Source organism: Borostomias antarcticus, assembly GCF_949987555.1.
Source record: "Borostomias antarcticus genome assembly, chromosome: 3".
NCBI classification, from domain to species: domain Eukaryota; kingdom Metazoa; phylum Chordata; class Actinopteri; order Stomiiformes; family Stomiidae; genus Borostomias; species Borostomias antarcticus.
The window spans coordinates 27,318,046-27,342,059 of NC_140236.1; the positions used below are offsets into that span (position 1 = coordinate 27,318,046).

Genomic DNA, 24,014 nt, shown 5'->3' on the forward strand with positions numbered 1-24,014 from the left:
CTGAAGTCTGATGGCCGCTGGCACAAAGATAGGGCACTCATATGACACATGAGATAAGACTGGCTAACAGGAAGTGCAGCTCAATTGAAGGTCAGACTCAGGACAGCTTGTCTCATGCTTTCCCAGCCCACACCCAGCCCACACCCAACCCAGCCCAGCCCAGCCCAGCCCACACCCAGCCCACACCCAACCCAACCCAGCCCACACCCAACCCAGCCCACACCCAACCCAGCCCAGCCCAGCCCACACCCAGCCCACACCCAACCCAACCCAACCCAGCCCAGCCCAGCCCAGCCCAGCCCAGCCCAGCCCAGCCCAGCCCACACCCAACCCAACCCAACCCAGCCCAGCCCAGCCCAGCCCACACCCAACCCAACCCATGGACATGGAGCGGAAACTCTGAATGGTCCCCTCGCCCCCACCTCTCTATCTCTCTATCTCTCACCCCCCCCTCTCTCTCCCCCCCCCCCCTCTCTCTCTCTCCCCCCCTCCTCTCTCTCCCCCCCCCCTCTCTCTCTCTCCCCCCCCCCCCTCCTCTCTCTCTCCACCCTCCCCCCCCCCCTCTCTCTCTCTCTCTCCCCCCCTCTCTCTCTCTCCTCCCAGCAGTGGGGGAGTGCTGCTGAGTGCACCTGTGACAGACAGAGATCTGGCGGATGACGTCATCAGCTGCGTTGAGCACAGAGGGGGGTCATTAGAGGGGGGTCATTACACAGGAAGGTCACTCAACCGTGGCTATTGTGCTATTGGGTCATGCCCCATGGCCTCCACTTCCTCCATTTCCTACTCCTCTCCCGTCTCTCTCTCTCTCTCCTTCTCCCTCTCCCAATGTTAAATATGTTTTATTTCAATGCTTTATCGACATGACTTGAACTATTGCCAAAGCCAAACTTGATGCAATTTAACAGTATAAAATGCAATTAAACTGTATACAATAAACACATTTTAGTAATAATGATAACATTTGGAGTCCAAAGTAGAGAATAGTGTGTACGGTTCTATATTTCTTTTACTTTCTTCCTCTTAGTTACACACTCTCTCTCTCTATCTCTCTATCTCTCTCTCTCTCTCTCTCTCTCTCACTTCCGTCCATCTAAATGATTTCTCACCATGAGCTGTATCTTCTCAGAACTGAAATGAGTAGTATGTCCTTATGCACCACGGAGAGGAGTGAGTGAGTGATTCACTATCAGCCTCCTCCCTCCACTCCTCCCTCCCCCTCTCCCTGTTCCTCCTCCCTCCTCTCCTCCCTCCCCCTCTCCCCGTTCCTCCTCTCCTCCCTCCCCCTCTCCCCGTTCCTCCTTCCTCCTCTCCTCCCTCCCCCTCTCCCCGTTCCTCATCCCTCCTCTCCTCCCTTCCCTTCCCCTCTCCCTCCTCTCCTCCCTCCATACCGTAGCTGCCCAGCTCTCACGGAGGGTCACTATTGTGCATCATTCTGTGTCATTCTGACTAGTTTATCCCCATCACACTCCATTACACTCCCATTATTCTCTGTCATTTGAATCCATCCTACTGGAATATAATGGATTCTTAGAATGACATCGGCATTAGGCTGGCTCGGCCACGCCCCCATGCCTTAAGCCATGGAGATGGGGAGCGGGTCATGTGACCCCCAGGCCCTCTGTTATTGGGCGGAACCGGCGGTGCGGTAGCCGGAACTGTTTTGGGCTGTTCAGTGACCCCTGACCTCAGCGCTGCGGTTGCCAGGCTGACCGGTCAGCGTGACTAATGACAGGTGGCAGGGGTAAACCCACCGGCCGGATGTGAGTGCATCTCACATCACACACACACACTGCACCCCTCGTTCCCCGGCTTCCCATCACACATTCAGGTCAGAGGTCAGCAATGCCGGGCGCCACGGTGGAAGTACCCCCCCTTCCCACTCCTCCCCTCACACTCATTGTTAACCAACTCTGGCTCAAAGCCCTGACCGGAGCTCAGCTGTCCCCGACAACGACGCTCTCGTCTTCACAACGGAACGGAGCTAACGGAACCAACAGCAGCCTAAAGCACGGAGGGGAGTGTTTATAAATAACCCTCCCCCCCTGGCTCCAGGGCCCCGCCGGCAGTAGCCATGTTTCCATCCACACGTTTTATGCTAATTAAGTTATATCGAATTAAAAATGCCTTATGGAAACAGTAAAATTCGATTAAAAGTCATGAAAATCGACGAAAGGTTTGTACTGTCGATCTCGTTGGATTTTCTCTTGTTCGATAAAAGGCTTTTGTGATAAATGCTTTATCCGATTTTAAGCTCTTAGATGGAAACGCACGTTCACCGGCTTTATTCGCATTCATATTTTTTGCGATCCTCACATAATTCGATTGACAAGTGGATGGAAACATGGCCAGTGCCTCCATCCGTGCGTCCCCCTCCAGCACGCCGGGCAAAGCGCCCTGCTGAGCGCCAGCTGCTCTCTCTGCCACAGAGAAACAGGCGAGAGGCGGTTAAGGCGACCCGGTGTGAAAGCAACGCAAACCCTACTTATTTTATTTGTTTTTGTTTTTGTTTTTTGCACACTGACACACACTGTGTGTGTGCCGAGTGTGTGTGGAGTGCAATACCGTGTGTGTCGCGTGCGCTGGTAGCGTGTGGATTGTGATAATGTGCTCGTGTGTGTGGGTTAAGACTCGGGGTACATGTAGATGCCTCAAGATGAAGGCCTACTCTGGCAAACGTTTGAGCACAGCTTCCCAGTCGATAATCAGTAGAGTAGACCTCTGTGTGTGTGTGCGTGCGTGCGTGCGTGCGTGCGTGCATGCGTGCGTGCGTGTACGTGTACCACCAATCCATTCCACCCTCTCTCCCTGCGGTGGTGACGGTAGCCAGAGAAGTGTGTTCCATTCCAGGGACTCCGCTCCTGGTCTTGTGTGTGTCCTGCCTCAGCTTGGCTAGGGAACGGAGCTCCATACACACACACACACACACACACACACACACACACACACACCAGGGGGAGGAAGCGTTGACTGGGACAGGAGTACGGGAGAGAGAGAGAGGGAATGTGTGTGTAAGAGGGAGAGGCTGTGTGTTTGTGTGTTTGTGTGTGTGTGTGTGTGTGTGTGTGTGTGTGTGTGTGTGTGTGTGTGTGTGTGTGTGTGTGTGTGTGTGTGTGTGAATGAGAGAGAGAGGGAGAGAGAGCGAGAGCTAGAGTGAGTCTGAAGAGTCGCGTGTTCCCACCGGACACCGTTCTGCGCCTGACGACTGATGCTTTTGATGACTTTTATACAATACATGCATGTTGTATGACCGATAGACACGCGCTTGTCTGTGTGTGTGTGTGTACGGTGATGTTTCTGTGACGTGTGGAGCGTGCTGAGGAGTGTGTGTTGTCTATGTGTTTGACAGTGCTGGGTCACGGGTGTGAGTGTGTGTTCAGTCTGTGTTTGATGGTTCTGGGTAGCGGGTGTTTTGGGGCGATGTACCGGCGTTCGCCCTGTCACAGGGGCAGGGTCTACTTTGACTTCAGCGAAGATGTCGTCAAGAGACTGCACGCCTCCGGCAACGCTTCCAGGTCAGACAGGGGACATGTCCTCCGCGTCTCTCCAGCCTCGTAACGCTGCTTCACACATCGGGCAACTTCCCTCTTTCTCTCTTTCTGTCCATCTTTCTCTCTGTCTTTCTCTCTGTCTTTCTGTCTGTCTTTCTCTCTCTTTCTCTCTGTCTTTCTCTCTGTCTTTCTCTCTGTCTTTCTCTCTGACAGCTTGTCTCTCATGTGTTCTTCTACCTCTGGCTGTGTGTGATGTGTATGGTTTCTCTCTCTGTGTGTGTGTGTGTGTGTGTGTGTGTGTGTGTGTGTGTGTGTGTGTGTGTGTGTGTGTGTGTGTGTGTGTGTGTGTGTGTGCACGCACGCTTCTCTTCTTTTCCCGTGTTCAGCACACTTGATGTCAGGAGTACAGTAGCCTGTGTTGGGGCTGTGTTGACATTGGGAGGACCATATCAAACCCTTGCTATCTCAGCCATAGCTGTGTGGGTGTGTTGTGTGAATGCTTCATTCATGGCAGAGGTTGTCCAGAGGTTGTCTAGGTGCAGTTCTCCTAATCCTGACCTGAGATAACGCATTTTCCCAAATGTAGCAACCACAGCCAGGATGTAACCATTATCCCAGAGATTAGCTTCCAACATCTCACATCACCCGTCTGTCTGTTTCTGTCTATCTATCTTCTGTCTGTCTACTGTACCTGTCTGTCTGTCTACTGTATCTGTCTATCTGTCTGTCTACTGTACCCGTCTGTCTGTCTGCCTATCTGTCTGTCTACTGTACCTGTCTGTCTGTCTGCCTATCTGTCTGTCTACTGTACCTGTCTGCCTATCAGGTCTGTTTCTGTCTGTCTGCCTGTCTGCCTGCCTGTCTGTCTACAGTAGCTGTCTGTCTGTCTGTCTACTGTACCTGCCTGTCTGTCTACAGTATCTGTCTGTCTGCCTACTGTACCTGTCTGTCTGTCTGTCTACTGTATCTGTCTGCCTACTGTACCTGTCTGTCTGCCTAGGCCCATGACAGAGTCTGCCTCTTTCACAACTGTGTTCACTGTTTAAGCAGTGTAATGGTAAATGGACAGTAAATGGACAGCACTTCTATAGCGCTTTAATCCAAATCGCTATCCAAAGCGCTTTACAATGGCCTCTCATTCACCCATTCACACACCAATGGCGGCAGCTGCCATGCAAGGCGCTAGCCTGCTCATTGGGAGCAATTTGAGGTTCAGTGTCTTTGACACTTCGACATGTGGACAGGTGGAGGCAGGATTCGAACCGCCGACCCTACGATCATGGGACGACCCGCTCTACCACCGGGCCACGGCCCACCCACGAGCCAGGCTCGGCCGATGTCCCTCACGGCCGGTTCTCCAGCTCGGGGAGGGGGAGTCTGATCACGGGGGCGTGCCGGACGTCCGACTCCCTCGTCCAGAATCAGATTGTCCCGCAAGCAAGAGCAGTTTGTTTTGGAGGAGCGGAGCGGTGGTCAGGACGGGTCCAAACCGGTGCGGCCGGTCTCCGGGCCGGCCCCCCGGGGATGGGGGGTGGAGCTGGGTAGCGGCTGGTTGTCCTCCAGGGTCGGAGAGGTTAGTGAGTTTCTCCATGGCCTCAGAGGACCCACTTAGAAGGCATACTGCTCTGTATAAGGTTTCCCCCTGGAAAGCACTGGGGCATGTGGAAACAACTCCACAGGTGTGTGTGTGTGTGTGTGTGTGTGTGTGTGTGTGTGTGTGTGTGTGTGTGTGTGTGTGTGTGTGTGTGTGTGTGTGTGTGTGTGTGTGTGTGTGTGTGTGTGTGTGTGTGTGTGTGTGTGTGTGTGTGTGTGTGTGTGGATACCTCCGACACGTGATGCCCAGCGGTTAATTAGTCCACGTGAAACGTACCTCACGTCATTTTGTGTGTTCATGTGCGCATGAAGTGTGTCTGAATCAGGCGTAATTATGTGTGCTCTAATTCGTGAGTGACGTGTGTGCACCTGCCGGTGCGTACACACACACACACACACCCTTGTGTAGTTTATGACCAGGTTGGTGTCTTCTCACACCTAGACAGATAATGGATTTGTCCAATATTTGGACAGGGACAAAGATTATTGTAGCGCAATGACAAGCTGTACTGCTCCTGACCTATGGTGAAGAGCAACACTGCTGAGGTCATGCGCTATCAACCAATAGGATGGCAGGTTTTTCCGGGGGTGGGTTTCGCACAGGGAAAATGAGTATCCACTGGTCACAGAGACCTTTTTTTATTTTTTTTATTTAGTGTACAAGTTGTCATGGAGATGGTTTTACAGTTGCAGCATGTGACGACAGTTTGAGCGAGGTCGGATGGTCGGTGGTTTGTGGTGAGGCCTTCTGGGGGATTTACAGAATGGACACAGACTGTTGATTTAGACGACGGTTGTGATCATGATGGTGACTAAAGGACTGATGATTTAGACGACGGTTGTGATCAGGATGGTGACTAAAGGACTGCGCAATAGTGAACAGAAAGTGAGAAGTGGTCGTGGAAATACGTTTAAATCCGCCTCAGGCTTGATCTGAACAAATCCTGTTTTCCAAACCACGAGTACTGAACGTTCCCCCCTAGGCCATGAAGCACCAGAGAGCACATCGGGACAGGCTACACTGAGCAGAGCATGTCCCAGGCTCACTTGATTTGTATAAGTCAAGAATGGAATGGAAAATGATCCGTTGCTGTGGTTTGCCAACCCGTGGACACTGTCCTGGTTAGGCTCAGCTGCCTTAGCTTGTAGCACCGCACCGTAGACCGCTCTCTCTCTCTCCTCTCTTCCTCTGTCTTCCTCATGCGCTTTTTATCTTCCTGCCTTCTCTCTTCACATCCCTCCCTTTCTCTTTCTCCATCTCTACCCATCCCCTTTTCTGTGTTCAATAGAACTTTGGCTCACGATATATATTGGCAGTCATATCGGTATCGGACGATGTTTTAATATATCGGGCCGATGTGAACAACCGATAATTATTTCTGTCTAGCTGCTGTTGTGTGTGTTGTTTTTGAGGGGAAACAATGTGGTAAATCTGATTTATCAGCTTTTCCAAATGTTTTGGAAATGGAGACAGTGTTTGTGTTTTTCAGTATGTATAACATTTGATTATCATAGAAATTTGTTTTTATACAGATCATATCGACATCGGTAAATATCGGTTATCGGCCATGACAGCAATGTTAATATCTGTTATCGGTATCGCCCAAAATGTTAATATCAGTGCATCCCTACTCAAGATAGTGTCTTTCCCAAAATACCTGAGTGAATTCCAAGGCGGTGGATTGGGACTGAGCATGAGAAACTCTGAATTACAGCATCTGATCACTGACTGTATTTTCAGGTACGTAGACCTCCGTCCGTGACGCAGGTCGTCAGCATGTACAGCTGTTCGATGTGTAAGTTGAGTGGGCTTTTCAAGTTTAGAGAAGGACATCTCTCGGGTCTCGATGTTCACAAAAAGTTACAAATAATTTGCGGACCTCACAATATCAAAAATAAACACCAGCCGGGACTTTGGTGCATAATATAACAAGGCCAAATGCTCCATCTCTCAATGTTGTCACAAAAGTGAAAAATAATGTGTGGATCCTCCCTGTGATTGGGATCTGGTTCAAAATGTGATGGGTTCTTCCTTGGCTCATGCTACACCACACCACCAAGTTGCTTGAAAATTGGTTTGACAGACAGACAGACAGACAGACAGCACCGAAAACAACCTCCTGTCATTGGCAGCTAGTTCAAATAAATCTCATCATAATTCATTACGGTTCTGCATTTTTTGGTGAATGTTCCCAGACATTAAACCATACAGTACCAGACGTGGGCTGAAATACTCCTGAAGTACTTTTAGGGTTTGCTTGAGTCTGCCAAGCAGGTGAGTTTGCATTCTTGGGGAAAAGCCAGATAAGCCAAAATGCCAGACAAGACAAGACAAGCCGAGACAAGAGTAATCATGCATAGGACATGTAAATGAAAATCAGTCGCCACAGAGCGTGTCTTGTAAAGACCAAAAGCTTCTCACATGTCTTGTGACGTTTCCATCACACAGAGCTAGACCGTGGCATGCAGAATCAGTTACTGGTCTCTTCCCAGGGCAGGGAAATCACCACAGAGCGTCCTTCCCTTCCTTCCAACCACGTAGGTAAAACTATGCTCACCTTCAGAAAAACCACAGGCATTCTTCCTGTTTCTCCTCCAATCAGCGTGGGGTTTTGCCTCAAGCGTCAGAAATACTTTCTCTCAGATTAGGTTGATAAGACGCTGAAGCTGTGTGTGTGTGTGTGTGTGCGCTGAAGCTGTGTGTGTGTCTTCCTGTGTCTTATCAGGAGTGGACGCTGGCGTCTGGCCGTGCAGACAGCGTCTGGCTGTGCAGACAAGGGTGTCATGGTTCCACTTCCTGTTTGTGTGTCTCCCGCGTGACGGCTCCCCCTGTACCTGCCGAGGCTGGGATCTTCCTGTGTTCTGGTCGGTAAACAGGCCAGTCAGTGTTTTCCATGAGACAAGCAGACACGTGTAACGATGAAAGGATGTGACCTGAGCGACTACGACGCGATCGTCGTCTCAGACAGACCAGGGGTCTTTGACTGGCATCGCTTTCTTTCTCTCACCTGAAATACAGCGGGATACCAACAGATGGGTTCAGTCTCTCTCTCACTCTCTCTTCCTGACCCTTTGCGTTCCCTCCACTGACAGTGAGTTCTCCTCTCTCTCTCTCCTTCTCTCTCACTCCTCTCTCTCTCTCTCTCTCTCTCTCTCCTCTCTCTCCTCTCCCTCCTCTCTCTCTCTCACTCCTCTCTCCCTCTCTCCTCTCCTTCTCTCTCTCTCCTCTCTCCTCTCCCTCCTCTCTCTCTCTCTCACTCCTCTCTCTGTCTCACTCCTCTCTCTCTCTCTCTCTCTCCTCTCTCCTCTCTCTCTCTCTCTCCTCTCACTCTCTCTCTCACTCTCTCTCTCTCCTCTCTCTCTCACTCCTCTCTCTCCCTCTCCTTTCACTCCTCTCTCTCCTCTCTCTCTCTCCTCTCACTCCTCTCTCTCCTCTCATTCCTGTCTCTCTCTCTCTCCTCTCACACCTGTGCTCTCTCTGTATCCTGGTTTCCATGGTAGCGTCCGTTGAGCTGTCGTTTGGGGGGTGGGGGGGGTTCAGCTGCATCATGGGAACAGGGCGTGTGGTGTAGGTCACTGGAACCACTTCCTGATTACTTCTGAGGGACAAGAGCCACAGTCAGTGCTTCAACATGACTTCCTGCTGTGAGCCGACGGTCCCTGGGGGCTGGTTGGAAAAGGGTTGATACGCGGGAAGCAACCTGTTGGCAAGGAACTCCTAGACAAGGGAGGGCGTGGAGGTCACACACGTGTGGTCACACGTGTGGCTCTGGAGAGCAAGCAAGTCCGTGGAACTCTGGTTCCAATGAAACTCTGGTTCCACTTCCCGGTTCTACAGTAGTTCCAGACAGAATGTGAAATCTATACAATCCTTGCTTGCTCGTATCTCTCCACCTAGCCAATGACCAGTAGGCATCGGCCATATTGCTTTTTTGTTGTGTGTCTACTAGTTACAGTGGCACTGGATCGGGCATATTTTCCACACACACACACACACACACACACACACACACACACACACACACAACAGCGGATATTGTGACACAATGACCCTTTAAGTTCACACATCTGCAGCACATCTGGTTCTGATGGTTCTGGACTGACCCGGACCGCCATCATCCCATAAAGTCCATAACTGAATCGCTGCCATGTGGGATTCGGCCATTCCTGTGTATCAATGAGAATGTCCAGTACATTTCATTCCTCTAATTCTATAGCATGGCTCTTTCAGAATGGCGGAGAGAATGGCTACAGCTCTTCCGTCATCTATCTCTTCATTTTTATATCTCTTTTTATGTCCCTCTGCATTTGGTGTAATGGAAGAATACTACTGTAAATGCAGAATCCTTCGTTTTGATGAGGCAACCTCCAGTACTCTCTACTGGCCAAACGGGTCTCAGGCTCCTTCTGGAACATTCCAGCGAGTGAGTGTAGCAGACAGAGGCTTAGAGGGGTCTTGAACCTGTCTCCATGTGACACCAGTTGGCATCAGTCTACTCTGTCACAAGGTGAGCCAGGAGACTCTTTCTGGTGTCTTAAATATTACACCTCAAACCCCGGACACCTAGGCTACATGTTAGCATCAGAGACTTCCACCATAACCAATAGCTTTAGAACCGATGAACTCATTGCATTTCTAACTACTAGCATCAAAGTTAATATTCTCCTGTGTACCAGTGCTGTTGCCATTTAACTTCCCAAATTGTAGTTGCTTTAACTACTACATTTCCCAGGGATCCTTGTCAGGTGTATGAGTGTACAGTAGGTGATCCCAGTGCCACAGACTGTCCAAACAGCATTGACAGTAGCTGCCCGTTTGCTGAAGGGGGTAGAGAGCGGCCTGTGTTTCTGACTCCCTCTCTGATTCCTGGTACAGGAAGTACAGAGTTTGTGGCTCCTCTATCCTTCTACAGTCTTATGTAATGCTTTCCCAAGATTACTTATCATGCATTTCACAAACAGGCCTGACTCCATTCTGGGTAGGCTTACTTCCTGTTACTGTATTTATGATAAGTGGTCAAAAAGCCCTCTGAGGCATTTTGTGTTAAAATTGTGACTTGAAAGCTGTCAGTGTTGGCTGCAGTGTGATTTGTCAGCCGTGATTGGTTGGAGAGAGAAGATGGTGGACTGATTGGGCGCCATGGCTCGGAGAGTCGCCTGAGCGTTTGAATCAGCCCTCTGCACACGTGATCTAACACACAGGAAACACAGCAGTAGAATAACCTGGAGACCATGGATGTAATCAACCGTGGAGTTTACGCTCACACACACACGCACGCATACAAAAATATACACACACACACACACACACTCATACACACACACACACACTCTCACACACACACTCACACACATACACACATGCACGCACACACACAAACATACACACACACACAAACACACTTTCACCCAGATACACTCTCACACACACTCTCTCTCTCTCTCTCTCTCTCTCTGTCTCTCTCGCTTGCTCACTTTAACACACATCAGTGCCTTCTCCCATGCCTTGTAGCTATCACACGCACAACCACACACGCGCACACACACACACACACACTCAAAGCATCTCCACTCTGGCTGGTTTCCTGAGGCTGATGCTGCGTTGTAATTGTTTCTCTGCTCGGCCGGGCCTGATGTCATGTGGGCTCTGCCCCCCTCCCACTCCCCCTCTCCCCCCGCCAGCCTCCTGCGCAGTGGGGTCACGGGGTCGCGACTCGCTTCCCCGTCGCTGGGAAAAACCATGAGAACTTCCAGCAGCACATCCCCCCCGGGAGCCTGGGACCAGATCTGTCCCTCTCCATCTCCGTCCTGGATGGAACTCGCAGTGTGTCACTCAAACTCTTTCCAGTCAGAGAGAGCGTTTCTAATGCGTAACTCTGTCCTGTCTCACTAGGTTTGGACCGGCTGTGTTTCTCATGGGGCCCGTTTAAATAGTCCTACAGTAGCACATCTCTCATTCCTGGATAGGTTGGTTGATGACTCAAAGTGAAAGTGAAAACTAGAGATGGAATGGTATGAACATTTCACATCACGATTATAGTGACCGAAATTATCACGGTTATCAGTATTATCGCGGCATTGTTAAAATGTTGAAAATGTTCAAAAACTACTAATAGACACTGAAGTCGTTTCACCAAGTTTGATATTGACAACACTGATCATTGATTAATTGATCATTTTATTGTGATAGAATTAATCAAATTTTATTGCGGTTTATCATTATACCGGGTATTGTTACATCCCTAGTGAAAACATTAGGTCGGTGTGTAGGAGAGTGTGCTTTTGACCTCATTTGATTCTGATCGCCGTCTCCTCCATTGATAAATCCTAACCCATACTTTAGTTTGGTGTACTGTTGTCCTGATTGTTGAAGCTATAATCTCCTACCCCTGTGAGTGATGTCTTCTGGGTAATGTAGTGTGTATAGTAGTATAGAGTAGTAGTCCTCTGGCTGTGGAAGACTCTGTGTAGCGTTATGCTGTCTAACATTATATAGGCTAGCTAAAATACTTTTATTGCTATTTTAACTTCCCTGTTGGGTTCCCAGTGGGTGTATGGGAGGGGCTTAGAGCAAGAGACAGGTGAAGTCTGTATATCATCTTCTGTCCTCTGTTTCCTGTCAACATCGCTCTCTACTCTGGCTCCAGATCAAGCCGGAAAATGTCAAAGTGTCACCACATGAGGATAACAGTACAGTCTAAGGCCAATGTGGAATTGATATCTATGTACAATATGTGTTTGGGTGACGTTCTTGTGTTGTGTGTTGTGTGTGTGTGTTGTCCTTTGCAGCTTCGATGTGGAGAATGGCCCGTCCGTCAGCTGCAGTCCTCTGGACCCCCAGGCGTCTCCCGGGTCGGGCCTGGTCCTGCACACCAACTTCCCGGGCCACAACCAGCGGCGCGAGTCCTTCCTGTACCGCTCGGACAGCGACTACGACCTCTCGCCAAAGTCCATGTCCCGCAACTCCTCCATCGCCTCGGAGATGTAAGGGTTAATGGCCTCCTCTACACACCCTCCGGGGTCCGCCTAGGACAGGCCTAGTCTTAGCTCCACTTAAACCCAGTCTCTCCCTCTCAGTCCAGTCTCTCCCCTGTCTCTCCCCAGTCTCTCCATAGTCTCTCCCCAGTCTCTCCCCAGTCTCTCCCCAGTCTCTCCATAGTCTCTCCCAGTCTCTCCCCAGTCTCTCCCAGTCTCTCCCCAGTCTCTCCATAGTCTCTCCATAGTCTCTCCCCAGTCTCTCCCAGTCTCTCCCCAGTCTCTCCCCAGTCTCTCCATAGTCTCAGTCCAGTCCCTCCCCAGTCTCTGTCAGTTTCCCTCAGTCTCCCCCCAATCTCTCCCCAACGTTAAGCTTCGGATGCACTAGAAGACTTTCACAATCTTAACAGATTATGAAATGACTGTGAGTATACACTAGACGACTGGCTTCTGATGATTTTTGTATGACAACTGAAAAACTGGGTAGCGCACATTTAACGACAGGACGAGTTTACACTACACGATTGCGTCCAGAATCTGCTCAAAAATATCAAACATGTTTGATATGCTACAGTACGTCTCTCTCCGACGCGGATCGGGAGAAGTCTGTTCTCATCATACACTTGCTGATTTAAATCTGTACCCCTCATACACTTACAGATGTCTGTGCCAAATTGCCACTCCAACTACCCCCAACTAGTGCAGACTGCTGCTGACTAGGATAGACTCGGCAGGATTGTGAATCGTGTATAAAATCGGGCATAATATCTTGTAGTGTATCCTCAGCTATAGCCCAGAGTCTCCCAGTCTCTCCACAGTCTCAGCCCAACGCCAGCTGGCTTCATTTAGCCTAATAAGATACTCTATGCTTTATACTATACAAACATGTCACAAGTCACCCTGCAATCAGTTGTGTTGCGCAAAAAACGTTTCCCTGACGTCTTCCACAAAGCCACTAGCTCTGCTTCCTGTTCTCAGAAGTGTTCAGCCTTAGCAGAAGGCGTTGATGATTCCCATTCACCCGTGTTTGTGACTTGCCTTAACACTTTGCAATGACAACGGGTCACAATGGTTCAGTTTATAGCTGGTGATGGACAGTGAGTATGAGTGGGCCAGGCTTACAGTATGCCCAGGCCTACTTTGCGGATGAGTTGCTGAGTTGTGACTGGGGCCTCTACAACTGAAACATACTTTCACAATGACACTCATCCCTGCATGATAGTATTCTAGTGTTTTCCCCGGTGTTGAAAGAGTGGATTGCTTAAGCCCTGATGTGTATCTCAAACGGTTTCTACATAGGAATGCTCTCCAGATGACTCTGATGACCGTAAATATGACAGTTTCTCTGTTTTTCGTGTTTTCACAGACACGGCGATGACCTGATCGTAACACCTTTTGCTCAGGTGAATATACCCCACACCTTAGTCTTCACTGTTCTCTGAACCACACACCCATTCGGACCCCCAAACTACACCCAGCTCTGGGTCCAGATGTGTACAACATAGAGCAGGAACGGGACCTGAATGAAGCCCACTGTCTCTTCTTCTCACATAGGTTCTGGCAAGCCTGCGAAGTGTACGAAACAACTTCACAGTCCTGACCAATGTACAATGTGCCTCCAGCAAGTAAGTGGTTTGGGCGTGATATACTGTCATTATTTCATAGAGATGGCTGAAATTATTTTCATATACATGCTTCCATAAGGATTTTTCAAATTCATTGTTGTGTACCGCATGTAGTCACTTAAGCTGCAGTTCATATCTGCCTCCACAAGAGGGCGGCCTCCCCCTTCAGTCAGTCAGTCAGTCATGGGGCAGAAGAACACCCTTTTCTTTCTTCTTCTTCCTCCTCCTCACACTCCAGCTTGTTTTCCATCTGAACTACACCTTTCTCTCTCTCTCTCTTTCTCTCTCTCTCACTGACTCCATAGTCATGCCAGGAGCGACCTGGTGTCAGATGTTAAAGCATGGCTTCTCTTTTCTGTCATCAGTTTCTCTCATCAACCAATGTTACCTCAAAGCCCTTAGATGCTCCTGTTGTTTGGCCTTTTAAGTTTCGCTATGGGGCGAAGACAACCTCACAAAAACAACGCCATGATCATTCACTGCAAAAATCTACTTGCTTTAGATTCCCAAATTCTACACATTTAGCTGCCGTTTATGAAGGTGATGATGCTGGCATTTTTGCTCTGTATAACATGATAGGTGCAACAATCCATGATGTCATATACTGTTTAGGCACATGGAAACCCTGGGGTCTGGTAGCCTGGTACGACCATCCCATTCTTGTGAGCTCACATTCTGTTTCAATAATGCAGAACGGTCTGGCCTTCACCTCCTCCAGAGCAATTATGCCAAAATCCAGACCATACCAGGCCAATCAGGGACTGTGTTTTAACTGCTGTCCCGCCCCACAGTGGAAAGCAGCCCCTGATTGGTTCGTGTCCCTGCCACTCGCCTAACAAACATGGAGGCACCCGTAGCAATGAGTGGTAACGTTAACGTTAGAATAATAAACACAGCTTTAAGTGCACTTAAACAAGAACATGAGTATGCACTAGCGGAATTTCTCGGTGTAAAAGACGTTTTTGCCGTTCTTCCGACTGGATTTGGCGAAAGTTTGCTGAACGCTCATTGGAGGTGTTTGTCTGTCAAGGCAAGTACCCCCTCCCACATAATCGCTCTCTATGGGGCGAAGGCCAGACCGATATTGCTGAGCGAAGCAGTGAGATCGCTGGATCGGCATGGTCATACCAGGCTAGAGGTCTGGGTAAGTCCATCCCGGTAGGGGAAGGACCGGCGGCCAGGATAAAATCACGAAGTCTGGAGGTGTTCGCCTCCCACTCGGCACGCCAGGAATAGTCCGCCCATCCTGCCTCACAGATGTTAAGGTCTCTGCATTGCTGCAGGAGATCCCGTGTGGCAGGCACAAAAGGATGTCTGGACTTGAGACGCCAGGGAGGCTCCGCTGTTGCAGTGAGCCTGTCATGGAGCATGTGGTCAGGCTCCACGGCCCGGCAGGCGAGACGTGCTGTGGTACCTGTGGCCAGCGGGCTAGATGCCTGCAAGAATGGGAAGGTTGTCCACAGGAGTGAGACGCAGGCAACCTGTCACGATGCGCAAGGCTTTGTTGATAGGCGAATCGAAGAGGCGGGTGTGAGCGCTGCGACACCACACCGGTGCGCAATATTCACTGGTCGAGTAGATGAGGCCTAGGGCCGCCGTACGCAATGTTTTTCAACGGGCGAAGATGAGGCGCTCGAGGATCTTGAAGGGGATACTTAGCACAGAGATGGGGCGGTAGCTCTTGGGGTCCCCTTCAGGCTTGTTCGGCTTAGGGATCGCGATAACTAGGGCTCTTCTCCAGATTTTGGGGATCTTGAGTTGGTGCAAGCAGAAAGAGAGGAACGCTCTTAACACATTCCGGGCAGATGGAGTCAGGCCCCGGAGCTTTCCCTGGCTTTACATGCTGGAGGGCAGCAGAGAATTGCTCCGGTGTGAATTCACTGGAGATGTTACCGCTGCTAGGAGTTGTGGCCTTCCAGAGGTCAGACACTTCTTTTGCCATGATTCGCGGTCTTTGCCCTCGTATGTCCCACTTTTCACAAATCGTGATGCAATTTTGTTTGCAGAGATGGGGCAGTGACAGGGGGAGTGTCTGGACCTAACTGTGACGTTGTTAAGGATGCTCCATGCCTTGCGGCTGGAGTGTGAGGACTCAATGGAGTTAATAGCCTCCTCCCAGCGCTCTCGTCTCCTTTGGCTTAGTCTTGACAGCAGGGCTAAAGCAAGCCTGTCTAACTCAACTCCTGGGGGGGCCTGGAGGAAGGCACAGTAGAGACTCTCGCACTCTGCATCCCAAACGGTTTGTAGCTGTTGCGACGTCCGCGTGGGATGGATCTTTAAGCCGCTTTCACCAGTGTGCCGCAGAGTTCCCGGTATGCCTCGTCCACGTTGTTGGTGTTAGCTGGTGGGAGGCACCTCGTGGATCTCTGGGTAAGGAGGCGGTAGTGTATCCATTTCAGAAGTTCCATCACTTCACCGGCTCGCTCGGGACAAGGTCCACGAGTTTAGGCATGGTGATCAGCGATGATCGATGTTGGGACCCCGGGAACTTTCCTAGCACGCGTCTTATCAGGGAGCCGGTTATCAACGCCGACACTCGCGAATGACAGGTCAGGATTCTTCCCGGAAGAATAGACAGTTAAAACAGATGAAAAAGGACAAGACCTTCAAGGAATTGACGATAATATACATGTATTTGGCATCCCACCCCCTGAACCTCTCACTTCCTCCATCCTTCTGCCAGTCTACCAGTTCTCCCCTGCTCAGAGCTCAATGTGGTGGTGAGAGGTCGCTGGTTCGAGATCGGGCAGGAGTGGGAGTTCCTATCAGTCGTACCATTGTGCCCTTGCGCAAGGCACTTACAGTATAGCATCCAGGGGTGCCGGTCATGCTCAACCAGTGGTAGAAGATAGAAGAGCAGGAGACCAGTTTCTAGTTACGCTTTCAGACTGACACACACACACACACACACACACACACACACATACAAAGGTTGAGGCCGTCTCTCAACCTCACTCCCACTCTCTCTCATCGTCTCTCTTTCTCCAGCTCTCAGACTCGCTCTACCTTTTCTCTGTCTCTCTTCTTTCTGTCCCTCTTAGACATCCTGTCCTCGTCCCCCTCTGGACATCTTATTTCTTTCATTTGGTCTTTTTTCAGTTTTATCCCCAATGCCATCACTTAGACTTGTTACTTGTGCGTTTCCGTATGGCATTCTGCAGTAGCAAACAACTTTGGTTTTGGGAGTTTGCCAAGGTTGTCTCTGAGTTGGACTGACCTTGTTCCTCTCTCCCTCCCTCTCTCCCTCTCTCTCTCTCTCTCCCTCTCTCTCTATCCAGGAGGTCCCCTGCGGCCACTCAGCCTACCATCACCAGGGTCTGTCTCCCAGGTAGGCCCACAATCCTTTGCTCTCCCCCACAATGCACCTTGACTCTCAGTCTGTGTTCATCTCCATTTCTCTCTCTCTCTCGCTGTCTCTCCTCCATCTTTCCCTCTCTCTCTCTCTCTCTCTTCCTGCTTGTGCTCCTTTGTATGTGTGAGCGCCTACACACTGTCACACCAAACCCAAACCCAGCTTGTATTTATCCTGCAGCCCTTCTGATTGGCAGAGCAGGAAACGGCACTCTCTCTCCCCCGTCCACGCCGGTCGCCAGTGTCTGCGAGCGTAGCTCGTTAGCCCTGCGGGGGGGGCGTTCGACCAGGGCGGGGCGGGTCTGGGAACGCTCCCAGCCCGCCGTGGCCTTGAGCCCCGGCTCGCCGCCGTCACAGCCTCCCCGGCCTCCCCGGCTATCTGGCCGGTCCTCATACGTACGTGTGCGATAGAGCGAGCAGGGCTCGGTGACCCCGGCAAGGACGTTTGTTACACACAAACACGCAGATGCACGAATAACACACACACACACTCATACGCCCGCACGCACACACACACACACAGATTCACCATTCACACGCGCATTCAAGACATACACACACTCTCACACACAGAGAAACACGCACGCACACACACACACACACAGCATTCACACGCACATTCAAGCCATAAAGATTACAGACACTCTCATTCACAGACAGTCTGACACGCACACACAGCTCTGGAAATGGTTGATTAAACACAGCGGGGGGGTGTGGGAGTCTGAGCTCCTGGCGTCACAGTCAGGGAGGATCGGATGCCACCGAGACCAAAGCAGTCATCAGAAAGTCAACAGTGATTCACTCTTCTCGTATTGTTAAGCTGCGTGTTTATACACTATTATTCACTCCCAAGCTTACTGGCAGCTCACGGCGCGTGGCCGCGTTAACATCATGGTTCTGATTAAATGATTCACTTGAATGACATGTTGAGACCTTGTTTACCATTGCCGTGGCGTCTTAGGCGGGTAGGAGAGAGCACTTTCTGTATGGTTGGCAGACTGAAACCGAGAATAGTGCGTTAGGTGTGTGTAAGGATGCGGTCGAGCATATGTCGGTGCATCTGCGTGTGTGTGTCTGTGTGTGTGTGTTCGTTTGTGTATCGATGTCTGTATTCAGGCGGTGCCTGTGTGTATTAGCATGATCTTTTTTTGTGTGTGTATGTGTGTGTGTGTGTGTGTGTGTGCGTGTGTTGCCAGGGGAGGTGTTCCGGTCTCATGGTGCTTTGCGGCCTTGATTGACGTCAGCCTGCCTGCATGTGGCTTTTGTTGACTTCCTGTGTGTGCAGATGGATAGACTGTAGCTTCCTGTTTGGGGAGGGGGTGGGCTCATCAGGTGCTGTGAGTAGGACAATGCGTGTCCGACAAGCCGCCTCGCTATGACGATCACTCTGACCTCTGGAGTGGGGCCGTCCAAGGTCAATTGCGATCGTCGTGCACTGTTTCCGAAATGTGTGTGTGTGTGTGTGTGTTCAGTTCGAAGCGGCAGGCTGTGGTATTACGGCGGAAAAGTTGTTTTTCTGAGAGATTGTTCTGGCTCTGGTTTTGTCGAGGGAACTCGACCAGTCGACACGTCCGTCATCCTAAAGCTCAGCTCGGTTCATGAAGCAGCAATAATGTGGAATTTACAGTACAATACGGTGGAATTTGCAGTACGCTGCGGTAGTGGGTTTTTCGGGGTCACCTGTTGCTACTGTAGTCTGCCTGTTGGCACAATCCCCGCCATGCGGTGGGCTTTGTCACCCCCTCAGCGCCGGTGCGGTCTGGTCCGGTCCATCTTCCCATGGCCCGGTGGCTTCCCTGTTTCCACCTGTAAAGCCCCGCCCCCCATTATGACCTCACTCCCATGATGTAACCCACCCCCATCCCCCCCATCCTCATTTGTCTCAGAGGAGAACCAGGGGGGGAAAGACTGATATCCTGTCCCATCCTTCGTTCACACAACCCCCACAGCCACACACACACACACACACACACACACACACATACATATCCACACACACGCACACACACACACACACACACACACACACACACACACACACACACACACGCTCTGCAGCCCAGCAGGACAGGAAGCTGAGTGCAGGAAGAGGGGAGCAGATTGTTCCTGTTTTGCTGTCTGTGTGGTACGCAGGCGGAACCAAGCACAGCAGCAGGAGGAGAAGGAGGAGGTGAAGGAGGAGTAGGAGTAGGAGCAGGAGGAGGAGCAGGAGGAGTAGGAACAGGAGGAGGAGGAGGTGTTTGTGTGCCTCGGCTCTGGGCCCTAACCTCCAGTACCTGTGTTCAAAGAGACAAAGGCCTATTGTCTGTGTGCCCTCACCACGCAAACACGTACGTCCTGAAACAAGCACACACACACATGCACGCACACACATACACACACACGCACACACACGCACGCATGCACATACATGCACACGCATACACACACACACACGCACGCATGCACATACATACACACACACGCACGCACATACACACACACGCACGCACACGCGCGGATGTCTAATACATGCACATACAGAATATAGTCTTTTTTACTTCTTTATTTTATGCACATGTAGTCGTTACACACACACACACACACACACACACACACACACACACACACATACACACACTCACACATCCTCACAGGGGTCAGCAGAACTCTTTGACCTCGTCCTTATTGTCCTGCATACGCAGGGAATGGAGATCTCCAAAGCAGCCCGTGCCCTTTACCGTAGGGGGGGGGGGGTCACAGTCAGCACCTGACGACCCCTGCGCCCTCCCCAGCCACGGCACGCTGCGTGAACCGGCGTTCTCCTCGACGAGGGCCGTCATAGCGTCTCGTGAGTGAGACAGACAGCCTTCGCAGGACAGAAGAGAGAACAGCGCTGTTGTTTTTCTAAGGCTGCCGACGGTGATAGGGGAGCAGGAAGAGAGATGGGAGATACCGAGAGATGGGAGATACCGAGAGCCCGACCGTCCGGTCCGTGTGCCGAGGCCGGGTTTCTAAGAACTCTCCGCCGAGGAATGTTGCCGCGATCCGGCGGCGATGTCGTCGGGACAGTCGGACGGAGGCCACGGACGCCTCGCTGCGTCACGGTCGGGAGGGGAAGTGTTTTCCAGCCCCATCTCGGCCGTGGGGAAACGCGGGCGGCGTGACCCGGCTTCCTCCTAGACGGGGCTAGCGGGGGAACCAGGAACCCTCACCCGCCCCCCTCCCCCCCCCCCGACAGGAAGCGCGGCGCGTTGGGAAACGGACCTCGCTCTTCACGCTCTGCGTGTTTGGCTAATCAGCTGGATGGAAAGGTGTTAGCCGGCGGACTTTTAAGCGAAAGGCCCATTGTGGAGCTCCGTGGTTGCGGTGTTCATCTCACCGTGTGAAGCATGATGATAGCATGACATTTTACTCCCAGGATGCCCCTGTGTGTTATTTTGAGTAGCGATGTGATTAAGTAGTGTTTGGTTTGGCGCACACACACATACACACACGAGGTTGACTCTAAATGTATGGCCAAGATGCTCGAACAATTCAGATCTGTTATGCAATAGGGCAAAGAGACACACACACACACACTAAGGTTGCAAGTCTGCTCCTTGCACAAAGACATGCGGTTGATAGTTAGCAGCTTTGCCAACATTCAGAGAACGAACACAGTTCTCCCTGTTTGCTCTGGCTTCATCAGCTAGCTGCAGTAGCTACATTCTCAACACAAACAGCAACACAACTGCTTATTTTACTTTCTATTGAGTTACCATAAACAGGTCAGCAGTGAAGGCAAGGCCTCGTTATGAAACACACTGAGGGCTAAAGATAGCCCGGGCGTCTATATTGGTGTTTCCCAATTTGGCTGTTCTTTGTCCAAGGACGTTCCCAGAGGACCTCTCTGAATCGATCATAAAGAGCGACGCTCCAAGGTCCAGAAAATCACTCCGTCCTGTAAGAACGGCTCAGTTCGTAACGAGGTCCGCTCGACGGGCGCTGACCGCGACTGTCCGTCACCGCTGCCTAATATCTGCGCCTCGGTCGTCGGTCTCAACCCCCTAACTGAATAAGGACGTGGGCGTCTTCGGGAGGAACCCATAATGCACCAGTGGAGCCGTTTGCGGCGGCGGTCCTGGAAACGCGCTGACGAGCCACGCCGGTGGAACGGCGGCCTTCTCAACGGTGGATGAGGGTTATTTAATCTGGTCATCCTCCGATGACCCTGCTGCTAACGCCACAACATACGTGCAGGAATGAGAGGGAAGGTCTGAGAGGAGAGGAGCTAGAGGAGGGAGGGAGGGAGGGAGAGAGAGGGAGGGAGGGAGGGAAGGAGAGAGAGAGAGAGGGAGAGAGGGAGGGAGAGAGAGGGAGGGAGAGAGGGAGGGAAGGAGAGAGAGGGAGGGAGGGAAGGAGAGAGAGGGAGGGAGGGAGAGAGAGGGAGGGAGGGAGAGAGGGATAGAGAGGGAGGGAAGGAGAGAGAGAGGGAGGGAGAGAGAGGGAGGGAGAGAGGGAGGGAAGGAGAGAGAGAGAGGGAGGGAAGGAGAGAGAGGGAGGGAGGGAAGGAGAGAGAGGGAGGGGGGGAGGGAGAGAGAGGGAGGGAGGGAGAGAGAGGGAGGGAGGGAGAGAGGGATAGAGAGGGAGGGAAGGAGAGAGAGAGGGAGGGAGGGAGGGGAAGGGGAGCAGATGAAAGACAGCGAGGAGAGAAGAATCCTGGCTCCACTAGCGGTCGGCAGGACTGGACCAGACCCAGCGCTGGAATGCACCAGGGGCGAGGGGGGGGGGGGTCACTCAGGAGGGAAGGACAAGAGGGAAAGTCAGGAAGAGAGAAGGAAAGACAAATCAAGGGTAATTAAGAGAGGTGGCATGAAGGTGAAAAAGAACAGCAGGGGACAGAAGGGAGGGAAGGTAGTGAAGGAGGGCGAAGGGCAGCTTTTCGTGCACTTGAGCTTTCCGGCGCTCATGCGTGTGCCGTGTGCGGTACATGTGGCCTGGCGCGGCACCTGGGCGGTGCAGGATGACCTCAGCTTCCTGTCGCCCACGGCTACGTGCTCTACCTGCCTACGTGCTGCCTGCCGCTCGTGCTGTGATGTTGATTGTACACGCATCCCGGCGCTAACGCTAACGAGGCTAAGCTGTTGCTATCAACATACTCTGCCTTTATTTACCGGACCCCAGACCCACATGTGACAGGCTGAACGGGAGCCAGGGGCTCGGGTGGCAGAAGCACCCTCCCCCCCCAGCCCCCAGGGGGGGGACACCTGTCTGGGGCTCCTCACTGACAGGCCCCTCCCCTCCCCTTATGGGAGTGGCCGCCTGCCTGGTAGAGAGACATGGCTCCGCTCAACACACACACACACACACACACACAGAAACCCACAAAAGTGACAGCTGACATTGTCCATCCACCCACAGCACACACACACAAAAACTCTCAAGCAGCAGCACCTCACCCGTGCCTGATGGCGGTCACTTCAACCCTGCTGACCGGTGTTCCGGTCAGAACCCCCCCCCCCCCCCTTTCCCGTCCTAGCTAGCAATACCGGGCACAGAGAGCAATGTCTGAGTTCCCCTGGACCGGATCACGTGACCGGTGCTGGGAAACTGTCCCGATTCTGTCCGGTCTGCGCCGGCGTCGGGCCACGCCGCTGTATTTCTGTCCCGTGTGTCTAGTGTGACCCTTCCCATGATCCTCCACTTTTACTGCTTCCCGCTCCTAGTGCTCGTCTCCAGGGCCACAGTGACACCAGCCAGGCACAGTTCTCTGGTAACCAGGCAGAGCAGCGTGTGCGTGTATGTGTGTGTGCGCGTGTGTGTGTGCGTGCGTGTGTGTGTGCGCGCGTGTGTGTGCGTGTGTGTGCGCGCGCGTGTGTGCGTGCGTGTGTGTGCGTGTGCATGTGTGTGTGTGCGTGTGTGTGTGTGTGTGTGTGCGTGAGTGTGAAACCCCAGAGAGAGTGGCGTCTAGTGGTCAGCTAGTCACTTTAACTGGAACAGGCCCCCTCAGTCATCACAACGGAAAGTTTCAGTTTCGCTGTATTTTTCTAGATAATTCCAACGATTTCATTTTACATACGTTGGATCCTCTGAATAGCTAGTGTTTTAACATGTGGTCGGGTGTTTCTGTGGGTTTGCGCACTTGCGTGCTTCCGTGTCTGTGAGACATGGTATACCTGTGTGTGAGACACTGTTTTGCCCTGGAAATGCTGTTCATTATCTTTTCTGCTGAGTTAGCGCTGCCATATTTATCCCCAGCTGGAGTTCTTGTAGCAGGGATACACTGAGTGGAACTACCTGAACGGTGTGTGTGTGCGTCTGTGTGTGTGTGTGTGTGTGTGTGCGTCTGTGTGCTCGTGCTACATCAGTAGGGTCTTGTGAGTATAGAGCTAAACTAGATTGGCCTCCCAAGCTTTGGCCCCATGCCGCTGCTCAAGCCAGGGTACGGAGGGGGGGGGTCCTAAAGGCCCTGGGGACCTGCGGTCGGACTCGGAGCAGCCCTCTCCTCGGCGGGGGGGGGGGGGGCGGGGTTCGGCCTGCTACTGCCCCCTGCCCGAGCAGCGGAGGGAGGGCGTGTCCCCCCTTGACAGAGCAGAGGAGCCCGTGGACGCCGCACCACAGGGGGTGGGACCAGCGTGGAGAACGGCAACAGGTGGCCGATGGCAAAGTCTTTGTTTGAGCGTTGTTGTGTATTGTTTCTGTGTGCGTGCGTCTGTGCGTGCGTGCGTGTGTGTGTGTCAGAGGAAGCCCATGGTGAGTGGCTTTATGACACTAATGAGGAAATGGGGAAGTGGGACTTCCTGCTACCCCCCTCCCCCCCCACGCGGGCCTGGCTACCCTCAGAGATGACCACAGACACACAGGCAGCAGCCGCCCAGGCTCAACACAGAGTGTGTGCGTGTGCGTGTGTGCGTGTGTGTGTGTGTGTGTTTGTGTGTGTGTGTGTCTGTGGCTCAAAACAGGGTCCTTCCCCCTGTTGCAATGAAGCACCTGGCGCCGGGCGTTCCAGCTCCTGCTGGTT

The 24,014-nt window shown here is 52.0% G+C and overlaps 1 protein-coding gene across 2 annotated transcripts in view; it reads left to right on the forward strand.

Moving 5' to 3' along the window:
• The window catches only part of pde4ba (phosphodiesterase 4B, cAMP-specific a), a gene marked incomplete at both ends in the record, with an annotated part of 143,688 nt that overhangs the window by 87,791 nt on the left and 31,883 nt on the right, over positions 1–24,014 (forward strand). The window contains 5 exons of one of the 2 annotated variants that reach the window (XM_084435809.1): positions 3,388–3,512; positions 11,871–12,065; positions 13,423–13,459; positions 13,611–13,681; positions 16,960–17,009. In XM_084435809.1, coding sequence (XP_084291935.1) covers positions 3,388–3,512; positions 11,871–12,065; positions 13,423–13,459; positions 13,611–13,681; positions 16,960–17,009 — 478 coding nt within the window. Of the gene's footprint in view, positions 1–3,387; positions 3,513–11,870; positions 12,066–13,422; positions 13,460–13,610; positions 13,682–16,959; positions 17,010–24,014 lie in introns of those variants that run through there. The other variant, XM_084435808.1, reaches the window with a different exon arrangement.